The sequence below is a fragment of the Gamsiella multidivaricata genome (genome assembly GCF_025024155.1).
Source record: "Gamsiella multidivaricata strain RSA 2152 chromosome Unknown BC939scaffold_123, whole genome shotgun sequence".
NCBI lineage: Eukaryota > Fungi > Mortierellomycota > Mortierellomycetes > Mortierellales > Mortierellaceae > Gamsiella > Gamsiella multidivaricata.
Window position 1 is genome coordinate 51,675 of NW_026251831.1, and position 21,558 is coordinate 73,232.

The 21,558-nt window shown below is 48.8% G+C and overlaps 7 protein-coding genes across 7 annotated transcripts; 2 read left to right on the forward strand and 5 right to left on the reverse strand.

Annotated features, from left to right (window-relative positions):
- Nucleotides 1–960: 960 nt before the first annotated feature.
- On the forward strand, nucleotides 961–2,626 carry BC939DRAFT_468949 (ribosomal protein S26e). The gene is made up of 4 exons (XM_051557961.1): nucleotides 961–978; nucleotides 1,656–1,833; nucleotides 2,139–2,269; nucleotides 2,414–2,626. Exons 1-4 carry the CDS (start codon nucleotides 976–978, stop codon nucleotides 2,456–2,458), a joined length of 357 nt encoding a protein of 118 aa, XP_051406569.1. The 5' UTR covers nucleotides 961–975; the 3' UTR covers nucleotides 2,459–2,626.
- A 148-nt stretch (nucleotides 2,627–2,774) lies between these two features.
- BC939DRAFT_468951 (uncharacterized protein) lies at nucleotides 2,775–4,909 on the forward strand. Its single transcript, XM_051557962.1, has one exon. The coding sequence runs from the start codon at nucleotides 3,034–3,036 to the stop codon at nucleotides 4,873–4,875; it is 1,842 nt and encodes a 613-aa protein (XP_051406570.1). The 5' UTR covers nucleotides 2,775–3,033; the 3' UTR covers nucleotides 4,876–4,909.
- Nucleotides 4,910–4,927: 18 nt separating this feature from the next.
- BC939DRAFT_43182 (uncharacterized protein) lies at nucleotides 4,928–5,334 on the reverse strand. The gene has a single exon (XM_051553241.1). It carries the CDS (start codon nucleotides 5,192–5,194, stop codon nucleotides 4,979–4,981), a length of 216 nt encoding a protein of 71 aa, XP_051406571.1. The 5' UTR covers nucleotides 5,195–5,334; the 3' UTR covers nucleotides 4,928–4,978.
- A 577-nt stretch (nucleotides 5,335–5,911) lies between these two features.
- On the reverse strand, nucleotides 5,912–8,788 carry BC939DRAFT_497370 (uncharacterized protein). Its single transcript, XM_051559721.1, has 2 exons — nucleotides 7,655–8,788; nucleotides 5,912–7,523 (listed from the first exon to the last, which is right to left on the reverse strand). Exons 1-2 carry the CDS (start codon nucleotides 8,442–8,444, stop codon nucleotides 5,956–5,958), a joined length of 2,358 nt encoding a protein of 785 aa, XP_051406572.1. The 5' UTR covers nucleotides 8,445–8,788; the 3' UTR covers nucleotides 5,912–5,955.
- Nucleotides 8,789–10,519: 1,731 nt separating this feature from the next.
- On the reverse strand, nucleotides 10,520–12,335 carry BC939DRAFT_468959 (ER lumen protein retaining receptor). The gene is made up of 4 exons (XM_051557963.1): nucleotides 12,060–12,335; nucleotides 11,628–11,887; nucleotides 10,960–11,210; nucleotides 10,520–10,820 (listed from the first exon to the last, which is right to left on the reverse strand). The coding sequence occupies exons 1-4, from the start codon at nucleotides 12,148–12,150 to the stop codon at nucleotides 10,784–10,786; spliced, it is 639 nt and encodes a 212-aa protein (XP_051406573.1). The 5' UTR covers nucleotides 12,151–12,335; the 3' UTR covers nucleotides 10,520–10,783.
- A 1,731-nt stretch (nucleotides 12,336–14,066) lies between these two features.
- On the reverse strand, nucleotides 14,067–16,132 carry BC939DRAFT_468961 (uncharacterized protein). The gene has a single exon (XM_051557964.1). It carries the CDS (start codon nucleotides 15,773–15,775, stop codon nucleotides 14,129–14,131), a length of 1,647 nt encoding a protein of 548 aa, XP_051406574.1. The 5' UTR covers nucleotides 15,776–16,132; the 3' UTR covers nucleotides 14,067–14,128.
- Nucleotides 16,133–18,900: 2,768 nt separating this feature from the next.
- On the reverse strand, nucleotides 18,901–20,182 carry BC939DRAFT_468965 (uncharacterized protein). Its single transcript, XM_051557965.1, has 3 exons — nucleotides 19,430–20,182; nucleotides 18,983–19,409; nucleotides 18,901–18,917 (listed from the first exon to the last, which is right to left on the reverse strand). Exons 1-2 carry the CDS (start codon nucleotides 20,004–20,006, stop codon nucleotides 19,231–19,233), a joined length of 756 nt encoding a protein of 251 aa, XP_051406575.1. The 5' UTR covers nucleotides 20,007–20,182; the 3' UTR covers nucleotides 18,901–18,917; nucleotides 18,983–19,230.
- Between the last annotated feature and the right edge of the window lie 1,376 nt (nucleotides 20,183–21,558).

A 21,558-nucleotide genomic window follows, 5' to 3' on the forward strand; every position in this document is an offset into this window, starting at 1 on the left:
CTGCATCCTCTGCATCCTCTGCATCCCCTACATTCCCTGCATCCTCTGTAAACGACGAGTCAGCGTTCTCAATGGCAGCAGTTGGGTCTTCGTCATAATGTGCTGTGCTCGCTATCGACAGCTGCTCGTCCTTGCTGACTGTGTGCCTGAAGTGGATCGACGACTGTGCCTTGGAGATAGTCGTAGATGTGGATGTAGTCGTGGTCCTAGTCGTGGCCGTTGTTGTGGCCGTGCTGTGTAGTGTCTCCTGTGTAATGTTATCCTTCTTGACTTCTTGAGACAATGACCTCGATCGCAATGTCCGCGTCTCCTGGCCTTCTGCTGTCTTCTTGTCCTCCTTTGTCTGCTTGTAAGCAGCCTAGCAGTATTCACAGACATAGTAAATATCATCGAGCCGACGCATTGAGTATCACCAGTAAAGCGAGTATCACCAGCACAGCAACAGCATGCAACACGAGTTCAGTCCTGCAGCAGCCCAATCACCTACCAGTTTCTCCTCCATTGACTGTATGAGTCGGCCGGCCCTGTTCAGCAGCTGGTCGTCTGCTGAAAGACTAGAGTCATCATTGTCCGCTGTCGCTTGTCCATTGGTATCCGTTGCTGTGCCGTCGCCTGACTCTGCCTTGGCGCGCTTCTACGAGGTTGGATACAATACGGAGTATAAGTTCGCCTTCCCTGTGCTGAATCACCAGTGCTTGACAATTGAGGATGTTCAGCGAGTCGAGATGCAGGCACACGCACCTGGGCTATTGTCCTGCGCGGGCCAGCTTTCTTTTGCGCAAACCCCAGCCGTCTTTGGTTTTCAGGAGTCATGCTGATTGCTGGCAAATGGGGCCGAGTCCGAGTGGTACATATGCAACTCGCATTGGAACGAGCTGTGCTGCTTACGTATTAAGGGTTTTATGTGACTCTTTGAAATTTTTATTTATGCGCTGTTCGCAGCAGGCCTCCGAAGCTCCCTCTTTCACTTTCAATATGGTATTGAAATGCAGCGTCAAATCTGTCTGGGAGTCAAATGCGTTTAGGGAGACACACACATCCACATTTATCCATGGACACATTGAAGGACAGTACATCCAGCCATTCAGCCATCCAACCATCCATTCCACTTGGCCGACCATTGCGATATTGATCTCCATTTTATCTCGATATCCATCTGCGGAGACAACATCACGGCCATCCCCAAGAAGATTCATCAATGGGATGGCTATTTTTGCGAAAGGGTCATGGAACGGCATACGAAGGATATTTTAACCAAAGAGGGAATTCAGGCCCTGTTTGAATTTTCAGTCCAAGAGTTGTGGGATCACTTGAGCAGGACAGGAAGAATGCATCATCGTACGAGCTCATCAAAAAGAAAGAGCAAGGATCTGTCTCATCGTTTCTGGACTCTGGATCGCTTCTTTGGTCGAAGTGACAAACTTTTCGTGGAAGGCTATTTAAACCTATTCTCGCTGTGTCAGGATGGAGGTTATAGGTGGATCGACAACATAACTGCAGCGACTGATCTACACAATCGGTCGGCAAGAACAGCAATCCTGGATTCCGCCTGAATTAGGACCTACTTCCCTCAACCCGCAACTTCATACTTCCGACTTTTCTCAACAAGTAACTCACCACTCGCGTCTGTTTATCCTATGAACTTCCTTTAACAGACCGTCAAGAGAAGAAACCACGGACGCAACAAGAACGGTCGCGGCCACGTTAAGCCCGTCCGCTGCTCCAACTGCTCTCGCTGCGTCCCCAAGGACAAGGCCATCAAGCGTTACACCGTCCGTCCTATGGTCGAGTTGGCCGCCGTCCGTGATATCACTGAGGCTCTTGTCTACAAGGGTAAGGGATCGCAACCGCAATAGCAGCGCAAGGAACAAAGTGAAATTAGAATTCCTCAGTATATTTGGTTCGACAACACAACAGCAACATCAGTGGCAATTTTTACGATTTGAGGACGAAGTTCTGGCTGGTATATGGAAACATGGATATCAGGGAACTACATGTTTCTCGGAAGGAAAGCTTTTTACGACTAGAAACATAATTTGGATTGGCATCAACTCTGGATCAGGGAGAACAAGTATCATGGACTGGAGAACACGACATCTGACATTACATGTCTTTTTTATATAATTCTGTTCCTATAGAGTACACCTTGCCCAAGTTCTACATCAAGATTCACTACTGCATCTCCTGCGCCGTTCACGCCCACATTGTCCGTGTCCGCTCGCGTGTGGGTCGTCGCAGCCGTGCTCCCCCACCACGCTTCCGTTTCAAGGTAACACTCCTCGATTTGCAGGATGCTGCAGGACGTTTAATTGAACTATGGCTTTTAATGCTGGAGACTATCATACTGGAAAGCAAAGGACATATCGATACTTACGTTTTTGCCTTTGTATTATATTGTATCCCATTCTAATAGGATGGCAAGAAGGTTGCCCCCGCCCAGCCTGCCAAGCCTCTGTAAAGCACTTGTTTTTTTTATTCTTTCCGGTTCTCGAATGGTCATTTCTGAGCGAAGAAAAAGAAACGGCGTACATGGCTTCTTTTTGTCCCATCCTTAATAAACGATTTTCAGAAGAAAGAGTAGTTGAAGGACGCTCTCTTTTGAATGGTCTTTATTCATTTTGAAAAACAATATGATGCTTGAGCTCTGAAAGTCGCGTGCGACTGAAGGTTGCTGGCTGTGCTGTCACTTCTCCCTTTTTTTCGCGGAGCCCGCTGTGGCGCGTCTTTAATCAGAAGTGGGAAAAATGCCAAGACCGACAAATAGAAAGGATGTCTGTGTCCCTTGGCCCTGGGATAATGCTCAATTGAGCAAACGAAGGACACGTTCTCCCACCACTCCCACTTTTTTTCCTCCTTCCTTTTACTCATCTCCATCCTCTCATTCCCACTTCTACTCTCATCTTTCATTCGAACTGCTTTTGTTTTGTTACGCTTTTTTTTTGACGTATATACCTTCTTTTTTTTTTTATCGGACGCGTGGTTGGTACTCTACCCTGTGCGTGTTCAGTTGCACGCCTCACATCAGCGGGATACATGCCCTCCTCTGCAGTTGCTGCCGCTTTGCAGGATCTTTCTTGGTTCGCCTCTGGTCTTAAGCAATTCTACCACTCCCTGCACCACTGCCTCCAAACCTGTTCCAGAACCCGCTCCCGTTCGCTCCTCCTCTCCCTCTCGATTCAATGCCTCGTCTTCCAATCCCTCCTCAATTTCTTAGCCTCCCGTTTCTCAACTAGCATCTGCGCAAGCTTCAGTCAACTTCTTTATCCCACCCTCCTCCTCTATCGATACCTCACCCCTCAAGCCTGGGATGACCTCTTTATGGACACCGTTCGTGCCCTTGGGTGCGATGCCCGCCCTGATATCGCAGCCCGTCCCGCGCCTCCTTACTTTGTCCAGCTTCGGCAATACATCTGCAGAACCGCCAAGGTCTACTTCATCATTGGAGCCATCCATTGGCTCGTCAACCAGCAAGGGTTCCTTCGGTGGCCTTCTCAGATCCTTGCGCTTCTGGCCGTACAGCATTACCTCCTCTATCGAGGTGTTCATCACACGCTCCTAATACTCCTCGCCGCCACCGCCATAATCGGGCCTGGACAGACCGTCTGGATCGTCCAGGTCTCGGTTCAGCAACAAGTCTTCCTCTACGAACTTATGCAACCCTATCTCACCCGTGCGCAATTCAAACCCTGGGAGGAACACGCCTGGTGGAACGAGCATGAGATGGAATTGTGGGGGTTCGCCTTTGGCACCTGGACGATCTGTTCTATCCCTGTGATCGGCGTCGCCGCGGTTCCGGTCATGATCCCTGCGGTGGCCTTCTTGTTATCGAGATCTTGCGGACTCATGATGGAGACTTCAGGGCATGAGCTTTCGGGTGATATTCTCGAGAAGCGCACTCCGGGCGTCAAGGCTGTAGCGGAAGGAAAAAGTAAAGCTGTCGGGGGGGATTGGGGTTCCAGCCGGGTGCAGACCTTTATCAGGAGTATCTTTCCTCAAGGAAATGGAAATAGCAATAACGGTGGTGGCGGTAGTAAGATAAGTTGGCAACCGAAACATTCAAAGAGGACGGTGGCTGGCAAGGACGAGGATGAAGAGCAGACGATCGCGTTCTGGAAACTGGATCAGGGCGTCGGAAGCGTGGTCAGTGAGGAACAGGTCCGAATGGATAGGGGTCTTATGGAGGCGCAGAAACAGGGTCAGCATGCAAGGTTTCGTCAAACGGTTGAGCAACAATACCAGCACCAGCACCAGCACCAGCACCAGCACCAACATCAACACCAACACCAACGTGTCCAGGATGACTCATCTTCATCGCCGACTTCTGCGCTCGCGTCGTCTTTAGCGTCACCACCAGCAGTAGTACTAGCAGGGCCGTCGTCAGGAGCAGAGCCTGACAACTCGTATCGTTCAATGGACCTGCCGCAGTATAACCCCAGCGACAGGAGGACGGTCGAGACAGCACCTTCGGCCCCACCAGCGCCAGCTCTGTCGTTCACGCCACCACTGGTCTCGAGTGATATGTCAAGTTATTTAGGACGTCTATCCGTCGATTCTTCCAGTCAGGACGTTCATCGCGTCGAGCCTGAGTCTGAATCTGCGTCTGTGTCTGAATCGGCATCCTTGAACCTGTCAAGCCAGCAGCAGCAAAATTTGAGAAATAGGGCACAGGCGGAGGAGAACCGAAAGCGAACGGAAGAAAGCAGGCGTCGCGCAGAGAGGCATCGACGTGGTGCTGAAGAGATCCGTCGCGCTGCGGATGGAAGCAGACGCTTGGCGGAGGATATCAGACAGCTTCCAGGTGGGCTTAGACGTGCCGCTGCCTCCATGGTCTCAAGCCTGCAGGCACCAGAGGCAGGCAGTCAACGCGGAAGATGATGAGACGGACGATGATGATGGTGACGATGATGATGATGGTGACGATGATGATGATGGTGACGATGATGATGATGATGATGACGACGATATCGAGTTCGTTAGCTCATTGAGCAGAGGTCCCCGCGATCCTGAGCTGGAAGATCATTATGACCAGGAGTTCGAGGAATACGATCCCCAGGGTGGACCTATCGAACAGATTCCTATGCGATCGAGATCGAGACCTGACCAGCAACAGCAGCGACAGCTCAACGGCGGTGTGCCTGAGGAAACAAGCGGCATCCGACAGCGCGGACAACGACAACATCATTCGCGTAAACATTCCGATGGTAACAGGGACAGAGACAGGGACAGGAGAAGGAGCGACGACATAAGCAACATCGTAGCACCAGGTCCTCGACGACGACAACAAGGACTCTATCGATCAATGAGCGATACGACGGCAGAAACTAGCCATAGTGCACTGCCCTATAGCCCAACGACGATGATGCACTTGACCCCGTCTATGCCGATGCGTCGGCTCCCCCCACGTGTCCCTTCTGCGGCCTCTACGATAGCGCCGTGAGAGAGCGGAAGGTTTAAGGCAATTATTGCTTAGAATATGCAGAGCCTTGACCAGGCTCTAATCAAGAGACTGGGGGCACGCAGTAGGAAGAGGTGGGGGCATAGTTCTCATGTCCCATTGCCATCGCCGTCGCTGAGGGAGAGCTTAGTTCTCGAGGTAGAGGAGGCGGAGAAGGGAGGAAGGAGAACAAAGACAGCGCTAAGTTAGTGCTTGGGTCCTATAGCAAGGACCTCGCATGAGTTACAGGAGTCAGTTTTCGTAATAAAGCGTCGTACAAGACACATGTACTGTAAAAAGCGTGCGGAACAAACTCTTTACTGCTTGTAATTGTTTTTGTGACATATTCATGGGCAAAGCCAAGGGGAGGGGAGGTGTTCAATGGATTCTAGTTTTTATTCGTACTTTAAAATACACATGGAGGATAAATGGTTCCTGCATGTCTACGGTAGTTTTTTTTTTTTTTTTTTTTTTTTTCTCATCAGTCGTGAAATTTGTTTTCAAAATCCTAAGAAACTCACTTATTTAAAGTCAGCCGCGATCTTGACCCAGACCGTATCCGGGTGCCTGGCCGAAATGGGATCCTGATCCAAATGAATTTGCGCTGTAAAATACTGTGTATCGTACTCCAACGGCACGGTGCTCTTCTCCGTCGCATAGATCTCTCCGACAGCCACATTCGCCGTGCCCCTCACCGGCAACTTCTGAGGACCACCCTTGGTCTTATAATTCAGCTGCTTGATATCCGACACCAAACTCTCGTTATCCATCACGAAGCCACCAGGGAAGGAGAAATACGAAAGCGGGGTCTTGTAGATGCCTCCAACGGCATAGGTCTTGACCTTGTGCTCGATGTTGAAACGGGTCGCGATCATCGTGCAGGCAGATCCACAGAACCCGTTCGTGACAATGGCCATGTCCGAGGGCTTCCAGGGCAGGGTGTGGTTCTTGGCCAAGGGCAGGAAGGGCCATGCGTAGTCGAAGTAGTTCTTCTGGGTGTAGGTTTGGGTTGTACCGCCGCGCTTCAGGCTCACAGGCTTCGTGAACATCGAGGCATCCGTGTAGGGCTTCGAGGTCGCAACGCTATTGTATCCACGGGCATCAAAGACCGAGCGCGCCTGAGCCTGCTTGATCGCAACCTTGGCAGCGCCCTGGACATAATCATTCGCACGGAGGTCCTCGACGAAATAGGGCTTGGCCTTCGGGAACATCAGCGCGTTAATAAAGTAGGCGAAATCGACCGATCCACCACCGTTGTTGGTCATGTCCAGGATCAGTTTCTTGCATCCACCGTCGCGGAGGGTCTCGAGCCCCTGGATGAACTGAAGATAATCCGACGCATCGAACTTGAAGTACGCAGCCTCCTCCGATGCAATAACTGCAACACAGGCATTCGACTTGTTGATCTTGTAGAACGCCGTCGTCGCCGTGATCAGAACCTCGGTTGCCTTCGTGATCGTCTGTGCCCCACCGTTACGTCCGTTCTTTCCGCCCTTGGGCAATCTGATCGCTCCACGCTCACGGTACAATGTCGTGGCCGGGGCCTCGTTCCACCTGGGCGCGATTCCATTGTTCGTTCCATTTTTGGAGTTGTTCTTATTGCGGTTGTTATCGTACGGCGAGAGCGGCGCCAAGCACTGGACGTCCCAATAGGTCTTCGTATCCTTGAACGTGTTGAACTCAAAATCATCCGAGGGCTGAACAATCCAGGGGACCGTCAGTTTCTGGACCGCGCCGGTACCGCACTGGATCGTGTACTCCATCGAGGACTTCTTGGGAACTTCCCAGCGTTTGGAGAAGCCTCCGGGACTGATGAGCCAATCATTGTACCAGGATGTCGAGGCCAGAGCGTCGTTCAGACGGACACCGGGGTCTTTAGAGATCGCCGAGGTCCGGTCCGTAAAGTCCTGAATGGCCTTCAGGGCTGGGACGCCGTCAATCGTCTGAACGGCGCAGTCGACGATGCCTGTCTTGGGGACGCCCTTCTGGGTGTCGTCCGCATAGAAAACTCGCACGGTCTGGACGCCGTTGACCACGGGTGCGTACAATGAAATCGGCTGTGCGAATGAAGCCGTATGATAGCAATCGCCTGGAATGTGTCGAAAGTAGTAATCAAAAGCCAAAATGGGCGAAGCACCAAAGTTAGGTCAATAACTCATTCCCGCTAGCGAACCCCTCTTCGCCTCCTTCATAGAATTAAAAATCAAAAGAATTGCTTACTTCTGTAGGCGAGATGACCATCATTAGCCGAGAAGGTCAAGTAAGTCAGCGCCATCTGGAAGTCATAATCGTTCGTCCACTTGGTTGCCCGAATCTTCTTCAACCCGGCCATCAAATCGACCGTTGCGGTCTTGAACGGAGCCTTCGTGGGCTCCTTGGCCTGGTCCACAAACACGTAAAAGTTACCGATCAAGCTCTCGAGGGACGTCAGAGTCTTCTCTGCGACATCGGCCTTGAAACTCTGGGCACGGTAGCAATCCCGCACCGTGTTGAACTTCAACAACGAGTCCGAGTTCTTGCCTTGGGCCGCCAATTCGCTGCAGGGGTCCTTGGGTTTAGGCTGAGGAGAAGTCGTTGATTTGGCTGCAGTGGTGGTAGTCTTGGTAGTGGTAGCCGTTTTGGTAGTGGTAGCAGCTTTGGTAGTGGTAGCAGCTTTGGTAGTGGTAGCAGCTTTGGTGGTCGTAACCGCTTTGGTGGTCGTAACAGCTTTGGTGGTCGTAGCCGCTTTGGTGGTCGTAGCCGCTTTGGTGGTCGTAGCCGCTTTGGTGGTCGTAGCCGCTTTGGTGGTCGTAGCCGCTTTGGTGGTCGTAGCCGCTTTGGTGGTCGTAGCCGCTTTGGTGGTCGTAGCCGCTTTGGTGGTCGTAGCCGCTTTGGTGGTCGTAGCCGCTTTGGTGGTCGTAGCGGCCTTGGTAGTGGTGGTAGTAGACTTTGGTGCGCTGTCAATTGGAGCGGCATTGACGGAGACGACGCCCAAGGCGATCACCAGGGAGAGGATGGAGGTAAACTTCATTATTATGGTTAAAGGAAAGGGCTGACAACTGAGTGAGCAAGAGCGCGCGTAATGTGAGGTTGAGTCGAGTAAGGAAAAACGATGAGGTGAAGATGAGACTGAGACTGAGACTGAGTCTACAAGGGGATTGGGCGATTGAGATGAAGAGCGTGTAGAGGTACAAGTGAATAAAAGCGAATAGGAATTGTTCGCTGGCTGAGAAAGAGGAAGCTGGTCCCTGACAAGGGCTGGAAGGGGTCGATAAGGAGGAGAGAGGGAAGCGAGCGTCCGGGTCGGCAACGACTCGCGTGACAGGAGAGGGTGTGAGGAAAGGGGGGAGGAGGAGGGGAAAGGGAAGTTCAGGGGAACAAGAGGGAAACAGGGAAGGATGTCTTCACTTTATATTTATCTCCACCCCCAGCGGATGAAGAGAGGTTATGAGAGCCAGGCAATTAGAATAGACATCCCGGGGATGTTATTATTGAAGGTGAATCTTAATCTGCCAGGGACGAACTATAAGGGGCTCTCGAACATTTCTTTGTCGTCTATGGGGTGGATGTTCAGTCTTTCTATTTGCTTACAATATATTAGTCTCCTAATGAAATATGCCCTACGCAAATGTAGTTTCTTTGTCCGTTACATCAGCAATCGAATGGACGGTACCTGAACAATGCTTCCTGCAGATACCCTGCCTCTTTTTCATTTCTAGTTACTTAATCCATTGAAGGATGCAATCTGACATTCCCAGGGACCAAATAAACAAACAAACAAACAACAACAACAACGAGGACCGTTGGGCCTCTGAGAAAAGAGTAAACACAAAAGGGCGCCGTTGAAGAGAACAAAAAAGATTACCCAGGGTTCTCTGCCTTCTTATTGTTTCTTTTGCAAAGGAGCATGAAGAGAGCATCCAGAATGATGAGGGTACAACACGCAACACAACATGATAGACAAAGAAGCGAGAGGAAGAGAAAGCGAGAGCAAATGTACCTGCGTCAATGTATCAAGTCTCTATTTCTTTTTTCCCTGGACCAAGTCTAGTGCCGTAAACACATGCGGTCCCATAACCATCTCCAACACGGCGGCCACTAATCTAGTGGTTAATTATCATGGTACACAAATATGCAAGGGGCGAATTTAAAAAAGACTCTGAGCCGTTCATCATCACTTTCCCATGTGTACAAAGACTCGTTCCTGAGCGCCCAACAGCCTATCACCATACGCCAAACAGTTATTTGGTTGTCCTCGGATACAGAACCCGCCAATCAAACATACCCATTATGACACTAATTTCAATACAGAGTGATGGGAACCTGGCAGTGTTAGGGGTTCTCGGTCCTGATGCAATCCAGGCGCCATGCTTGCAGTGTTCTCGTCACTTCTGCTGCTCATATTAAGAGCGCATTCTTTTCCAGATACAACGAGAAGGATGCACTGCATCAGGGTATGTCCAGCGGACCAAATTACTTTAGTACCGGATCATTTTACAATCGCGGCTGTAGTATCCCCAAAAGTACATGCAACACGTCCAGAACACAATACATGGGGCCTTGCAGAATAGCAATATACGCGAGCATTTGTATTCATACCTGTATCCGTATCCATATCCGTATCCATGTCCATATCCACGGTCAACTCAGCTCAAGCGTGACAGAAATGAGTAATGGATTATTTCTTGTATATACTCTAATGCCGTCGATTCTAATATCCATACGACTTTTGAAAAGCTGGATACTGACATTATCTCCAAACCTGAGCACCACATTCGTACCGCCAAGAACCTCAAAACCTAATCGTAGCCTGATGCAACCCTTCCTCTAACTATATTTAACGTGGGAGCTCCTCAATTGACCTGTGCATGTATCCCATCCACAAGAACAACAGTAAACTCGTGAGCTTAACCATCAAGTCACCCTCATCCATATATGTAGTATGTTCACCAAAGTCCAGTATCCTATCCCTATTGCCACTAGAGTCCACAGCTCCTAATACTTTGCTTCTCTCATTCTTTCCACCTCTTCCATTCGCACTAAAGCACACCCAGGCATGACAACTCCTTTAATCCAAAGAAAGCACCCCATCTGTCCAAGACCAGTAGGCGCGTCAGTCGCTTTGTCCCTACGACAGATACCATCTCCTGCGTTGGAGTCCCCAAGAACTGATTCAAAGAACTCGTCTTTCCGATTTGGTAGACTATTTATTTTCTTAATCCTGTAAAATTATGTTGCTGCCTATGCTGTGTCCCAGTCTACACAGCGCCGTAGTTCTCGATACGATACACGAAAGGGAAAGGATTTGCTTCCATAGTCTCACAGTCTGAAAGCGAACTAGACCCCCGCCCACTTGTCCTCATTATCAGATTATTGAGGGAGCTCAAACTTGGCGCCTTTCAGTACCCTACGAACATTTAATAATTAGAACATACAAAAAATAAAAATAAAAGAGCAGAACAACACGCGTTAGGAGCACTCTTTACCAATCATACTCTTCATCTATGCAATTTAGATCCACAGGTACACATTTTTCGAAGACTTACTTTGTGAAGTAGATAAAGAAGAAATCGCAGTAGAGACCCGTCTGGATCGTTCCTGCAACCCAGACAATCCAGTCCACATAGCCTTCCGTGAAGTAGCGGTAGATCCAGTTGACGAGGTACAGTGCACGGTACGCTCCCAGCGCAAACAGATAGTGCGTCGTGATCACTTCAGCCTCGCCAGTCTTTGTCAGCATGAATAGCTGTGGCAAGATCGCGACCGCCTCCAAGTAGACGGAGAAAGTCCACAGAATCTATGCCCAGTTATAAAAAAAACAGCGAGTGTTAGCTTTAAAAAGCCATGTAGTTTTTGGAATGCAGATGAAAGTGTCCAGAAAGAGGGCCGGCGGATAGTGTCTGTGCGGAGAATGATGCCACCAAATTAATTGAGTAATTAATCGGACTGAATTTGTTGTATAGGTGGTATTGAAGGCCTAGGCGATTTTATCCGTGATAAAGGAACCCAGACTGGCGGTGATCTCGTTGTTTCATGTATCAATTGTTACGAGTGCTCCTGATGCTGTTGCGCGTCTAAAGCACAGAAAAATACGGCCAATTCCTGACAAATCAACCTCGCTCCAAAGCAGCCCATGATATTCACTCCATGTCCTTGAAGAAAGCATTGTCCAATTGCAAGCAGCAGTAAAACTGAAGCAAATGTTGTACTTTACCTCCTGGAAAGTAAAGGTATAGTTAGCGATCAATGACAAGAGGGCGGCCCCTCCGACGATGTACTGGACCTGGAAAGTATCCAGACGGGGATCGTTCGTCGCCTTGAACTTGAACTTCATCAGATAGACAATGTAAAGCGATGAGGAGATGAAGAAGATCTTCATCGATGTGTTGTACAGTGACAGGAATTGCGTCACCAGATCCGTATACCGCGTCAAGAACACGGCCGCATACAACGCCTGCGTCTTGAATGAGATGCCTATTTCGTTGTTTGATATTGCGAGAGTGGGAAGGTTGAGTTGATTAAAGAGGGTGAACGCGCCTTTTCTTTCTTCCTTTGCCTACTTCGGAAGTAGTGCGTCATTGCGGCCTCCAACGGTTTGATTCACTTTGGATATGTGAGGAACTTGATCGAGCAAGTCGTTATTTACCTGCAACCGAACGCGTCTTCTGCATCTTTAACAGCAGGATAAAAATGGATGCCAGATGCATCAGATCTGCAACGAGACGGAACAGATTCATGGCGACTTCAAGTATTCCCTTGTATCCGTGTAATAAGAATGTTGATTGCCGTCCCAGTCGAGCTATTCTGGTTCGCTGATAGCTTCTGTCGTTTTTTTTTGGGGGGGGGAGATAGATGATCGGAAATAGGCACTTAATAAAGAGGATGGATGAGAGTAGAGTGGAGTGCAGGAATGGAGAGGAATGGCGGATGAGCAATGCCTCATCTCTTTCTTTTCTAGACTGGGTCCACCGTACGTTTGAGCCACTTGGATCATTGCACGTCCCTGGTGCGCTGGCTAAATTAGACCATTGATTGGCTGAAACCTCACGTACATACGTATATTCTAATCTTGTCATTTTCGGTCCAGACGCGTCTGAACAACCTATCGGTCCCTCAATCTCGGACAATATCTAGGTAAGGACAAATACCAATACACAACAAAAGGGCCCAGAAGGAGTACGACATTTTTTTACCACCCCACAAGGTGGGGTTCTAGTAGTACGACATCAATTCCCTGATAAAAAAAAAAAAAAAAAAAATAGCTGTCAGAAGACTCGTTATGATAATCCTCCATGGGCGCATGGAGCAGCGCGCTCTCGATCTCTGAGCTACTGAGATCACAAAATTTGTGTGAAACCCACACCGGAAATGCGTGCTCGTTTCTTCTTCGTTGCTCATCGGCTCCTTAATCCAGGCTTTGACGCCATATTCGATTACAATGCCTGAGGTTTCTTATAGGTAGGTAGGCTGTCAGGTTCTCTCAAGCCTGAGAATGTTCCTCCTGGCGTACTATATCCTGGCTGTCTTTGCGAAGCCTCGCCATGTTGGCGCAATTTTTATTAAAAGTCATGCTCGAACAGCACAAAGTGCCAGATATCGAAATACAGGAGACGTTCGGCGACTTCACGGACAAGAATGGGTGCAGACATCCTGTGCGTCGCCCTTTGAACCTGCTCTACCGCTGGTTTGTAGAGTGCTACATGCATTTGGAGGAGACCAATGCTGTGGTTTCGTACAGATATTGGCCACGGCGTCGTTGCTGTGCTCCTCGTGGTGTTTTTGTGTTAGTTGTCATGGTTTGGGCGAATGGAGGATAGAGTGAAGATGCTGAGGAGACAGGCGTATGCTGTTCAACGAGGAACCGAGTGAGAAGCGTGTTTATTTTTTAACAGGCGCTTCTAAGAACCGTAGCATCACTATATCAGATTGAAGACAGACGAGGTTATGAAATAATCGCGACAATGGCAATACACAGGACATTATCCAGCACACATTATTAACACAGAAAGTGAAGAATGATAGGAGGACGGAATGAGGATGGGCCTGTGCGCCGTGCTTCTTGTCAAATTTTACTTGGCCAGTTATGTTTCCTTCTTTTTCGTATTCGACCTAAACTTGTATAACTTCAAGGGCAAGAATGCGCGATAGAGGGCATAAATGAGAGCCACGCCTTGAAGAAGTGCCAGGTCAACCGGCTTCTGAACGGGAAGACGTATAGCCATGACTTTGTCGCGCAAGTTAGTATGCGAGTATGCGCCCGCTCAATTGCCTCGTCGTAATTACAGTCCCTTATGAATACTAGGAAACGAGTAAACTCAATCTATTCCTGTATCCGGTGCGAAAAGCCCAAAAAGGGCACGGTTCGCGCTCTGAAAGAGAGCGATCGGTCAAATACGAACCCGTATCCGATGCGGCGACATAAAGACTAGACGAGATCATCAGAAAGTACACCTATTCAATTGACGACCTCCTTTTGAGCTTTAAGGCCAGGCATGAAGGCTACACCCATCTCTTCTGATATACAAGGAACCCCCACGCGACGACACTTCCGTTTGTGCTTGCGACTACCCTTCTGCATCCTGCATTATACATAAGATAACAAAATGAATTGCATGTGGCACAAAAGAATGAACAAGAAAACAAAAAAAAAAAGGTACAAGAGCACATTGTCTTTTCTCTTTAATGAGTGGGCGATGCAGCAAATCTCAAAGGCAACTATGCAACATATTTCGCCGGCGTCTCAAACTTGACTGAGGTCTGCGCTCCCAGAGCCAAGAACAACAGTGAGATCAGCGGAATTAGCAAGAACCGGATATACCGCGTCGAGCTCTCCACCTGCGCCTGAAGCGAAATCACCGGTGACGCGTCCACAGCTGCTTTTGTCGCAGATTTGGCAGCTGTACTGCTGCTGTTGTTGTTGTTGCTGGTATTGATGTTGCTGTTGCGGTGGTTTGCGGTTGAAGATGTCCGAGACAGTGGAGAGGACGAGCGAGTGATCATCATTGACCTCCTTTTAACACCTCCTGCTCCTGCAGTTGCTGCCGATAAAGGGGGAGAATATAACGGTGCGGATGACGACGAGAGATACGAATCCTGTCGACCGAAACCCCCAGACGACGACGAAGTCCGACTGATTCCACTCGCCTGGCTGGTCCTCGATCCCATGGATTCCGTCCGTTTACTCCTGGCTGCTGCAGACGGTGGTGGCGAAGGAGACGGAGATGAAGACAATGATGATTCTGGAGATGGAGAGGAGATCATCCTTGGGCTGCTGCAGTATGAAAGGATCGGGGACGACGCGACTGAGGACTCTGACGAGGAGATATCCTGTAATAAGAGCGCAGAGATCGTGTCGGGAAGAATAGGCGAGCAGTGCGCCATGCTGGTGCTGTCGCTGCTATTACTGCTTGCTGAAGAGAAGATAGAGTCCGTTGAGGATACGCTGAGCGAGGGGGACGGCAAGGCTGAACAGCAGTCGTGCGATGTGATCTGACCAGGATGATGACAGGCAGGATCAAGGGAGCCCAAGCAAGGGGAAGGGGGTGTGTTGAATCGATTGGGACGATTATTGTTACTGCTGTTGATAATATTACATTTGCCAATAGCTCTGCAGATGCAGTCGTTGCAGATGTCGCTTTTAGCCTTGCTTCCGTTATTACTACCACTCCTGCTGCGATTGGTCTGGTGGTGGTAATGATGGTGTGCAGTATCATAACCATGGTCCTTGCAGTGGATCCTGTAGAGGTTAGAATTAGAATAGTTCATAGGGGTATGGGTTGACTGGGTTGATTGGGTTGACTGAGTATGACTGAGGGAATGAGAGTGTTGCTGTCGTTGCAACTGTTGCTGATGCTGGTGATATGAAGCCGCCAGGGCCGAGGAGTATGCGGTGTAAGATGATGCTGGCGAGGCACTGTATCGATGTGAGACCCGCTTGTGCTCGTAGACTGGCGGTGCTGAGGATACTCTTGGAGTGCTGTTGTTGCTGCTGTTGCCCATGGCTGCTGCTAGGGCTGATCCTCCAATGACTGGTGCTGCAGGTGCTGTGGTGGCCGTTGTGGAGGTGCGAGCTGAGGACCCTGGTGTTACATTATTAGATAGACAGTAACGGTCCAGTAGCCCTGAGGAAGGGAGGGCAGACCGCTCTGGAGAGAAAGGCGAGTCCTGTGAGTGGAGTGATGATGAGAAGCAGTGGAAGTGATCGGGTGAGGATGATGCTGATGCTGATTTGGAGCGTGTATGGGAGGGCGACTGCAGGACGGAGGATGCTGGTGCAGCAGCAACAGGGGTTGGGGCCCTGGAGTGTGCAGCAGAGTGTGCAGAGACCTGGGAGGGGCGTCTGTCCTCGTTATGCCTGTGCATATTATTTTTTTTTTAGAACGGGGCGGCGAAAATTATTTCAGAAAATGGCACTAAAAAAGAAAAAGCGAGGTGGAGAAGTAAAAATATAAAGATGAGGTTGATGAGGTGGAGCGGGATAGGCTGTGGAGTTGCGATGTAAGGAAGTGTTGTAAGGGATGAGGATATAAGGATGAATCAAGAGAGAAGTGTAAAGATGAAAAAGAAGGATGATGACAATGGGCCAGATGCGAATGCAGACACACAAACAAAAAAGGATGTGAGCTGAAAAGTGGAATCTCCTCTTCAAGGGAAAGGAAAGGAAAAGGATGGACTTTTAAAAAAAACAATAAATTGGATATGAAAAACACATGTGCCCCGAATGGACTGAAATGGATCCTATCCAATACAGCCTTTTCTTCAACGGGGAGGAAAGCAGATCCTCTGCTGTCATCATGAAGGAATAACAGGCCTTTTGCGCTCTACCGTCCGTCGTCTTTGTTTGTCCCACAACCCCCAGCGGGTCCTCATTTTTTTTGTACTCTTTTTCCTGCATCCACAGCATGCGGTACTGCAGCGGTCGACTCTAGACCTCACCTTCAGCCTCAGCCCCGATGATCGACCCCAATTGCACCTAGAATTCTATGCAGTCCTTCTTGGGACTCATGTCCACCTTTTGCCCTGTAAATCGATAGTGCCTATAAATCGATACACTGATCCCTCTCATCCTTGGCATTGGCATATCACCATGCTCTCTCTCTCCTAACGCATGGGCTGTTAATCTTTAGCTGGGAATAGTACAATAGAGAGATGGAGCCTGCCATTATGAACTATGGGCTGTAGTCCGCTCGTACAATGTTATTTTTCGACCCAGGTCGCTCCTGGGATCCCAGGTAGGTCGCTGAGTTGGAGCGTGGACCTACCACACATCGTGTGCGAAGGTTGGACCAAGGCCCCAACCAATGAAAAGGATAAATAAGACCTTAGTCTAATAAAAAGTGAACCTTTCTGGCAGTCGAAATTGCCAGAGGCGTATCAAGTAAATAAACACGGATACTATTGATACATCCACCAACATCAAGACGTCAATTGTTTAATTGTGCTATCTCCTCCCCTTTCTGAGCAACTGAGGACCATCATCAAAATGGCTCCATGCGCAGTTGTCGTGTGTGTCTTTTCTTTTTTTTCTTTCAACCTGAGTAGACAGACACAACGAAAGAGCCTACAGCACCGAAACTTTGTGCAGTCGTTTTTCTGAACTTGATACACAGACACGTTGTACCTTGTGCTTTTTGGGCTGTTGCCATGCAGCAGCGCGTGTGTTTCTTATTTCATAAACAGGCAAGTGTGGGGAATCAAGAAAGAATAAGGACAGAGGCATGTTTCCGTTGGAAAATAGGGGGGCCATGCATTTCTTGAGGAATGTTATCTGGCGGAGGCAAAAATAAGATCGTACAGGAGAGATAAGTCGACGCTATCGCAAAACGTGTCTCTCCCTCGGACTTCCTTCGTATTCCATTCCCATCTGCTTTGCACCCATTGGCTGAAAGGAATCAACAAGCAGCGTGTGCCCTTTGTGCCTTTGTTCCTGAATAATCATTTCGTGAGGTTCAGTAGCCGGTAAAACGCGCACCGAGGCTTTCTATAGTTTCCTATGCCCGCTTGCTCACTTCTCCGCCCCTTCATTGTTCTTGGAATTCCGGCGCGTCAGGACCCAGCAAGATCTTCGCCTCACCTGTGCGGGCCCAAAGTCGAGGAAAAAATCATAGCAATGGCAGCACAATGACGGCTTGTCCAACCAAATCTCCGTCGATACGAAGTTTCCTCGATAGGGATTCCCATCCTGCCCCATATACACAACAAACCGGATTGGCCCTTTTGAATTGTTTTTTTTTGGCACCTCAACTTTGAGCGCATTTTTTTGCGACGGAAAAAAAGAAAACAGATCTTTAAACCATATACACTAGTTGAAAAAGAGGTGCATCAGGGCTCCAGCGCAGATCCTGACTGAGTGCATGTGTATACTTGTTTAACAACACTCCTTTGAAGAAAGGAGCACCAACCAAGGCGAATACAACATTAAACCCATTCCTCTCTCGGTCAGCTGGCACTTCCAACAGTAACACCACCAGCACCAGCAGTGCAGTTGCCAACTGAGCACTTGTCCTAATAACGACACGGCCCGTTTATTAACCGGCTACAAGCGATCATATGCCGTTTAAATCTGCTGGTCGTAGCTACCAAACGGTTCTCTTTGAAAACGAGGACAAGCCAGCCGTGCTGTTGGATTGGTCTGAAACAAAGAAGGTTGAATGCAACTTTGAGTGGACCAGTTGGATAACAAGAATGGACCCGATCGGTCACAGTGTCAGAAGCTGAGGTAAAGAAAATAGTATATACGATATGGAGACATCAATTGCTCGTTGGCCCTCAAAGGAGGCAGCAACGAGCGTTCAATAGACAAAAGAGGTGTTTGAGACATGCAGTGCATACATCCTTCGTATCATTATTATGGATGCTATTATAATCAAATCACTTGAGCAGCATTGGAAGAGACGATCGCTCATTGACTGACTGTAAGTACTTTCTCCTTGGTCTTTTTTTTTTTTTTTTTTTGGAAAAAGAGGAATGTATGATTCAAATCAAACAGCCATGCAAGATCAGATCGAGCAAGCCTGCTGCACCAACATGATCACACTTGATCTTTCGCGGTTAACCAATTTATCCCTCATTGCTCTTTCTCCCGAACAGGAGAAAGGACTAGAGAAAAAAACTTGTCGCATGCCATGGTTATTTGATCCTCAATGGCAAAACAAACCAATGACAGGCAACAACGCGATTGCAAAGTTGGAAATCTCATATTTGCGGGTCGCAGGTCTTTTTATACATACAGTGCACGTCACCTAAAGCCAACACAAAAATTTAAAAAATTTTAGTCTTGGGGGAAACACCAAGGATATTTTTTAGGAAGAAAAATTTCGAAAAAGACAACGCAAGTCAATAGATTTTGATTCTCTCGACAGAGCAGCGTTGTCCGCATGTCGAAAAGACCAGTGGATCAAAAGTTGTAGGCATTCATCAACAAGGCCCTTTACTATGAGGGACGACAAAAAATTCAGCGTTCTGATTGGTCTGAAGACTGTGACTGCCGATTGTATGTTTCGATTGGTGGCAAAAACTTACTAGGGATAAACGGCACCGTAAAATGGGCTCCAAATCATGAATTTAAAGCGTCGTTATTGTTGATGTTGTTGTTTTGTCGACAAGCTTGGCCCTTTCATAGTCAAGAGGAGCGGGCCACTGCCCATTGCGGAGAAACTGCAACACAGCGTTGGACATATTCGTGGCAGCGTTGTGGTCCCGGTCGCGCTCCCACTTGCACTCGTCGCAGATTACCGACCGGCCCCGGACTCTCATCCGAAAGTGGCACGAACAGCAAAAAATCGACGTCCGGAACTCTGGGATCTTGACCAACTCGATCACCACTGGTGTCTTCTTGTTCCTTGCCAAGTCCTTAACGAGATCCCGAGTCTAGTAATGCCAGGAGAAGCCAAAATATTAGAATCATTCAATTGCCACTCGCTTCTCTCAAAAATGTCTTCAATGCTTGCCTGTCGTATTAAGTTCCTGGTAAACTTGCTGCCGCCGTGGCTCTGACCTTTCCAACCACGAAATCACCATCGCCTAGCCCGATCACGAGAGGCGACTGCAGAAAGGCATTACGCTTGTCGTCCGGCAGAGTATTCAAATTCAGAAATCCTCGTTCGAAGAGAGATCTGGCGATCTTCTTCCGACGCCTCGTCAACGACTTGGAATTTAGGAGCGTTTTGCGCTCAATCTCCGGTCGCTTATTTACCTCGTCCATGAGTCGCAGATATGGTGCCCAATCGTATTCTTTTACATTCGGCAATCCATCGAAAAATGCCATGGAACCCTTGATATCGTCATCAAGATGGTGGAGCACATCCGCGAGATCCTTGTCTGATAATTGCCGATCGGGGACATGCTTCCGCATCTGTAGGATCGCGGTTGTAGCCTTATCAAGGTCATGCCGCAGGGCCTCTCTATAGTCGTACTTGTCTTGCTTGAACCTAGCGCCGCCATAAAAGGATCGAAGAGTCGACGCCTTTTTTGCTACATTGACAAGATGGACTTTGACAGCAGACTCGTAGTCCTGCATCGCCTTTTCCACGGCCTTGGTAATCGGCGTTATTGTATCTTGGCTGTTGCTGGTGATCCCTGAATCACCTTCCATAATAACATCCGAGTCACCAACAACCAACTTGGCTTCGACGGGCTTTTGTTGCACGAGCCTATCTTCGATTTCCGTTATCCCCGCATCGATCTTTATACGGCTCTGTTGTTTGCGGTATCTCCGGTCGATATCATCCCGTGGGCCGCGGGGGATGTTCAGGTTGATATTTTCCTTTTCATAGCTAGAGTGAATAAGGGTAGCAGTGGCGGTACTGGCAATCCCGGGGTCTACACAAAGACTCCGTATTCCAACCTCGTCGTTTGTATTTCGGAGGAGACTGTCGACCTTCTCCTGGCTGTCAAATTTTTTGGATACATACGACCATCCTTGTATCATTGGCGCGGTTGACCAGGGGAAGACTGTGTTGGATGTTGGTACCGGGGGTGATATTGATGAAGCTGTTGTGGATTCAACGATTTCAGCGTCCGTCATCGTGGTTGGAGGCTTCGATCGCCTACCCACCGTCAATTTGTATGCCATGACTCGTAGGTCATGACCGTTGGTCGAAAGGTTGCCAGTAAGTACATACTTTTGTCGCGGTTGCCCCGGTTCAGATTTGTCGATCTGCTCTTGGTATTTTTCCGGACGTTGAAGACTTTGGCGAATAAGATCCTTGAATTCGAGTTTGCTGCTTGCGTACCGGGGATCTTTTGCCTCCATTTTCTCTAGAGCTGTTCTTGCTTCTTTGATTGTGCTCACGTCGTCGGACTTGAAGACAACCTTGGTCTTGAGGCACTTTTGCTGGAGTGCGGATGGTGGATTGGGAGATGAGGAGGAGGAGGCAGGGCCACAGCTGCCATTGGCCCACAGCATGTTGGCTCCTCTACGGTAGCTCGTATTCTTGCCATTAAGGAAAAGGAAGAAGGACAATCGACCGACCTCGTCCTGTGTGTTCTTTTCAGCAGATGTCTTGGATCCAAAGACATCATCAAGTATTTTTGCAAGCGAGCATTGCTTTTCCTGCTCGGCACTACTTAATCGGCGCATTTTTTTGGCGATTGGTGTGAGCCTGTTGTTCCTTTGGTCCATTCTGAAATCTTTCAAAAGGCAGCGGACAAGCTGACGCTCCGTGAAGGAAAAGAAACCGTCCTCATAACCGATTTGTGGTAAGATTTTGATTTGAGCCTTCGCTGGCAAAATCAGATTCAGGATAAGATGAATACTGACACAATCGTGCTCCCGCGACCGCCCTGTCGTATCGTCGATAGAGTCCAAAATGGCCTTCCCGTTCTCAGAAGAGGCCCAGGAGGGATTGTGCATTAATGCCTATAATGAGTAGTCAGAGTAGTGAGGCCAGTGTCCGCGTGCATGATTGAAACGAGATGGCTCTTATTAAGATGACTTACCCGCTTCTTAAGTTCCAATGAAAACTTGTAGAGGTGGCCTCCTACCATATCGGACAGTGTTCTCGCACACTGGCTCATGAAGGAGCCTTCACAGACGTCTCTATCCTTCAGTCGGAATGGTGGTGCCTGGCGTTGCGAGGTGATCTGTAAATACTCCTGAAAAATCTTGTCGGACGCCATTAATGCAGGTGAACTAGCCTTCTTGA

Coding starts and splice junctions, on each gene's coding strand:
- BC939DRAFT_468949 (XM_051557961.1), top strand. Junction 1,834..2,138: donor TGAGGCTCTTGTCTACAAGG/GTAAGGGATCGC, acceptor CTGTTCCTATAG/AGTACACCTTGCCCAAGTTC. Junction 2,270..2,413: donor CACCACGCTTCCGTTTCAAG/GTAACACTCCTC, acceptor CCATTCTAATAG/GATGGCAAGAAGGTTGCCCC.
- BC939DRAFT_468951 (XM_051557962.1), top strand. CDS start 3,034: ATGCCCTCCTCTGCAGTTGCTGCCGCTTTGCAGGATCTTTCTTGGTTC.
- BC939DRAFT_43182 (XM_051553241.1), bottom strand. CDS start 5,194: ATGTTTACGCGAATGATGTTGTCGTTGTCCGCGCTGTCGGATGCCGCT.
- BC939DRAFT_497370 (XM_051559721.1), bottom strand. CDS start 8,444: ATGAAGTTTACCTCCATCCTCTCCCTGGTGATCGCCTTGGGCGTCGTC. Junction 7,524..7,654: donor TGGTCATCTCGCCTACAGAA/GTAAGCAATTCT, acceptor GACACATTCCAG/GCGATTGCTATCATACGGCT.
- BC939DRAFT_468959 (XM_051557963.1), bottom strand. CDS start 12,150: ATGAATCTGTTCCGTCTCGTTGCAGATCTGATGCATCTGGCATCCATT. Junction 11,888..12,059: donor GAAGACGCGTTCGGTTGCAG/GTAAATAACGAC, acceptor ACAACGAAATAG/GCATCTCATTCAAGACGCAG. Junction 10,821..10,959: donor TTCTTTATCTACTTCACAAA/GTAAGTCTTCGA, acceptor AAATGTTCGTAG/GGTACTGAAAGGCGCCAAGT.
- BC939DRAFT_468961 (XM_051557964.1), bottom strand. CDS start 15,775: ATGCACAGGCATAACGAGGACAGACGCCCCTCCCAGGTCTCTGCACAC.
- BC939DRAFT_468965 (XM_051557965.1), bottom strand. CDS start 20,006: ATGGAAGGTGATTCAGGGATCACCAGCAACAGCCAAGATACAATAACG.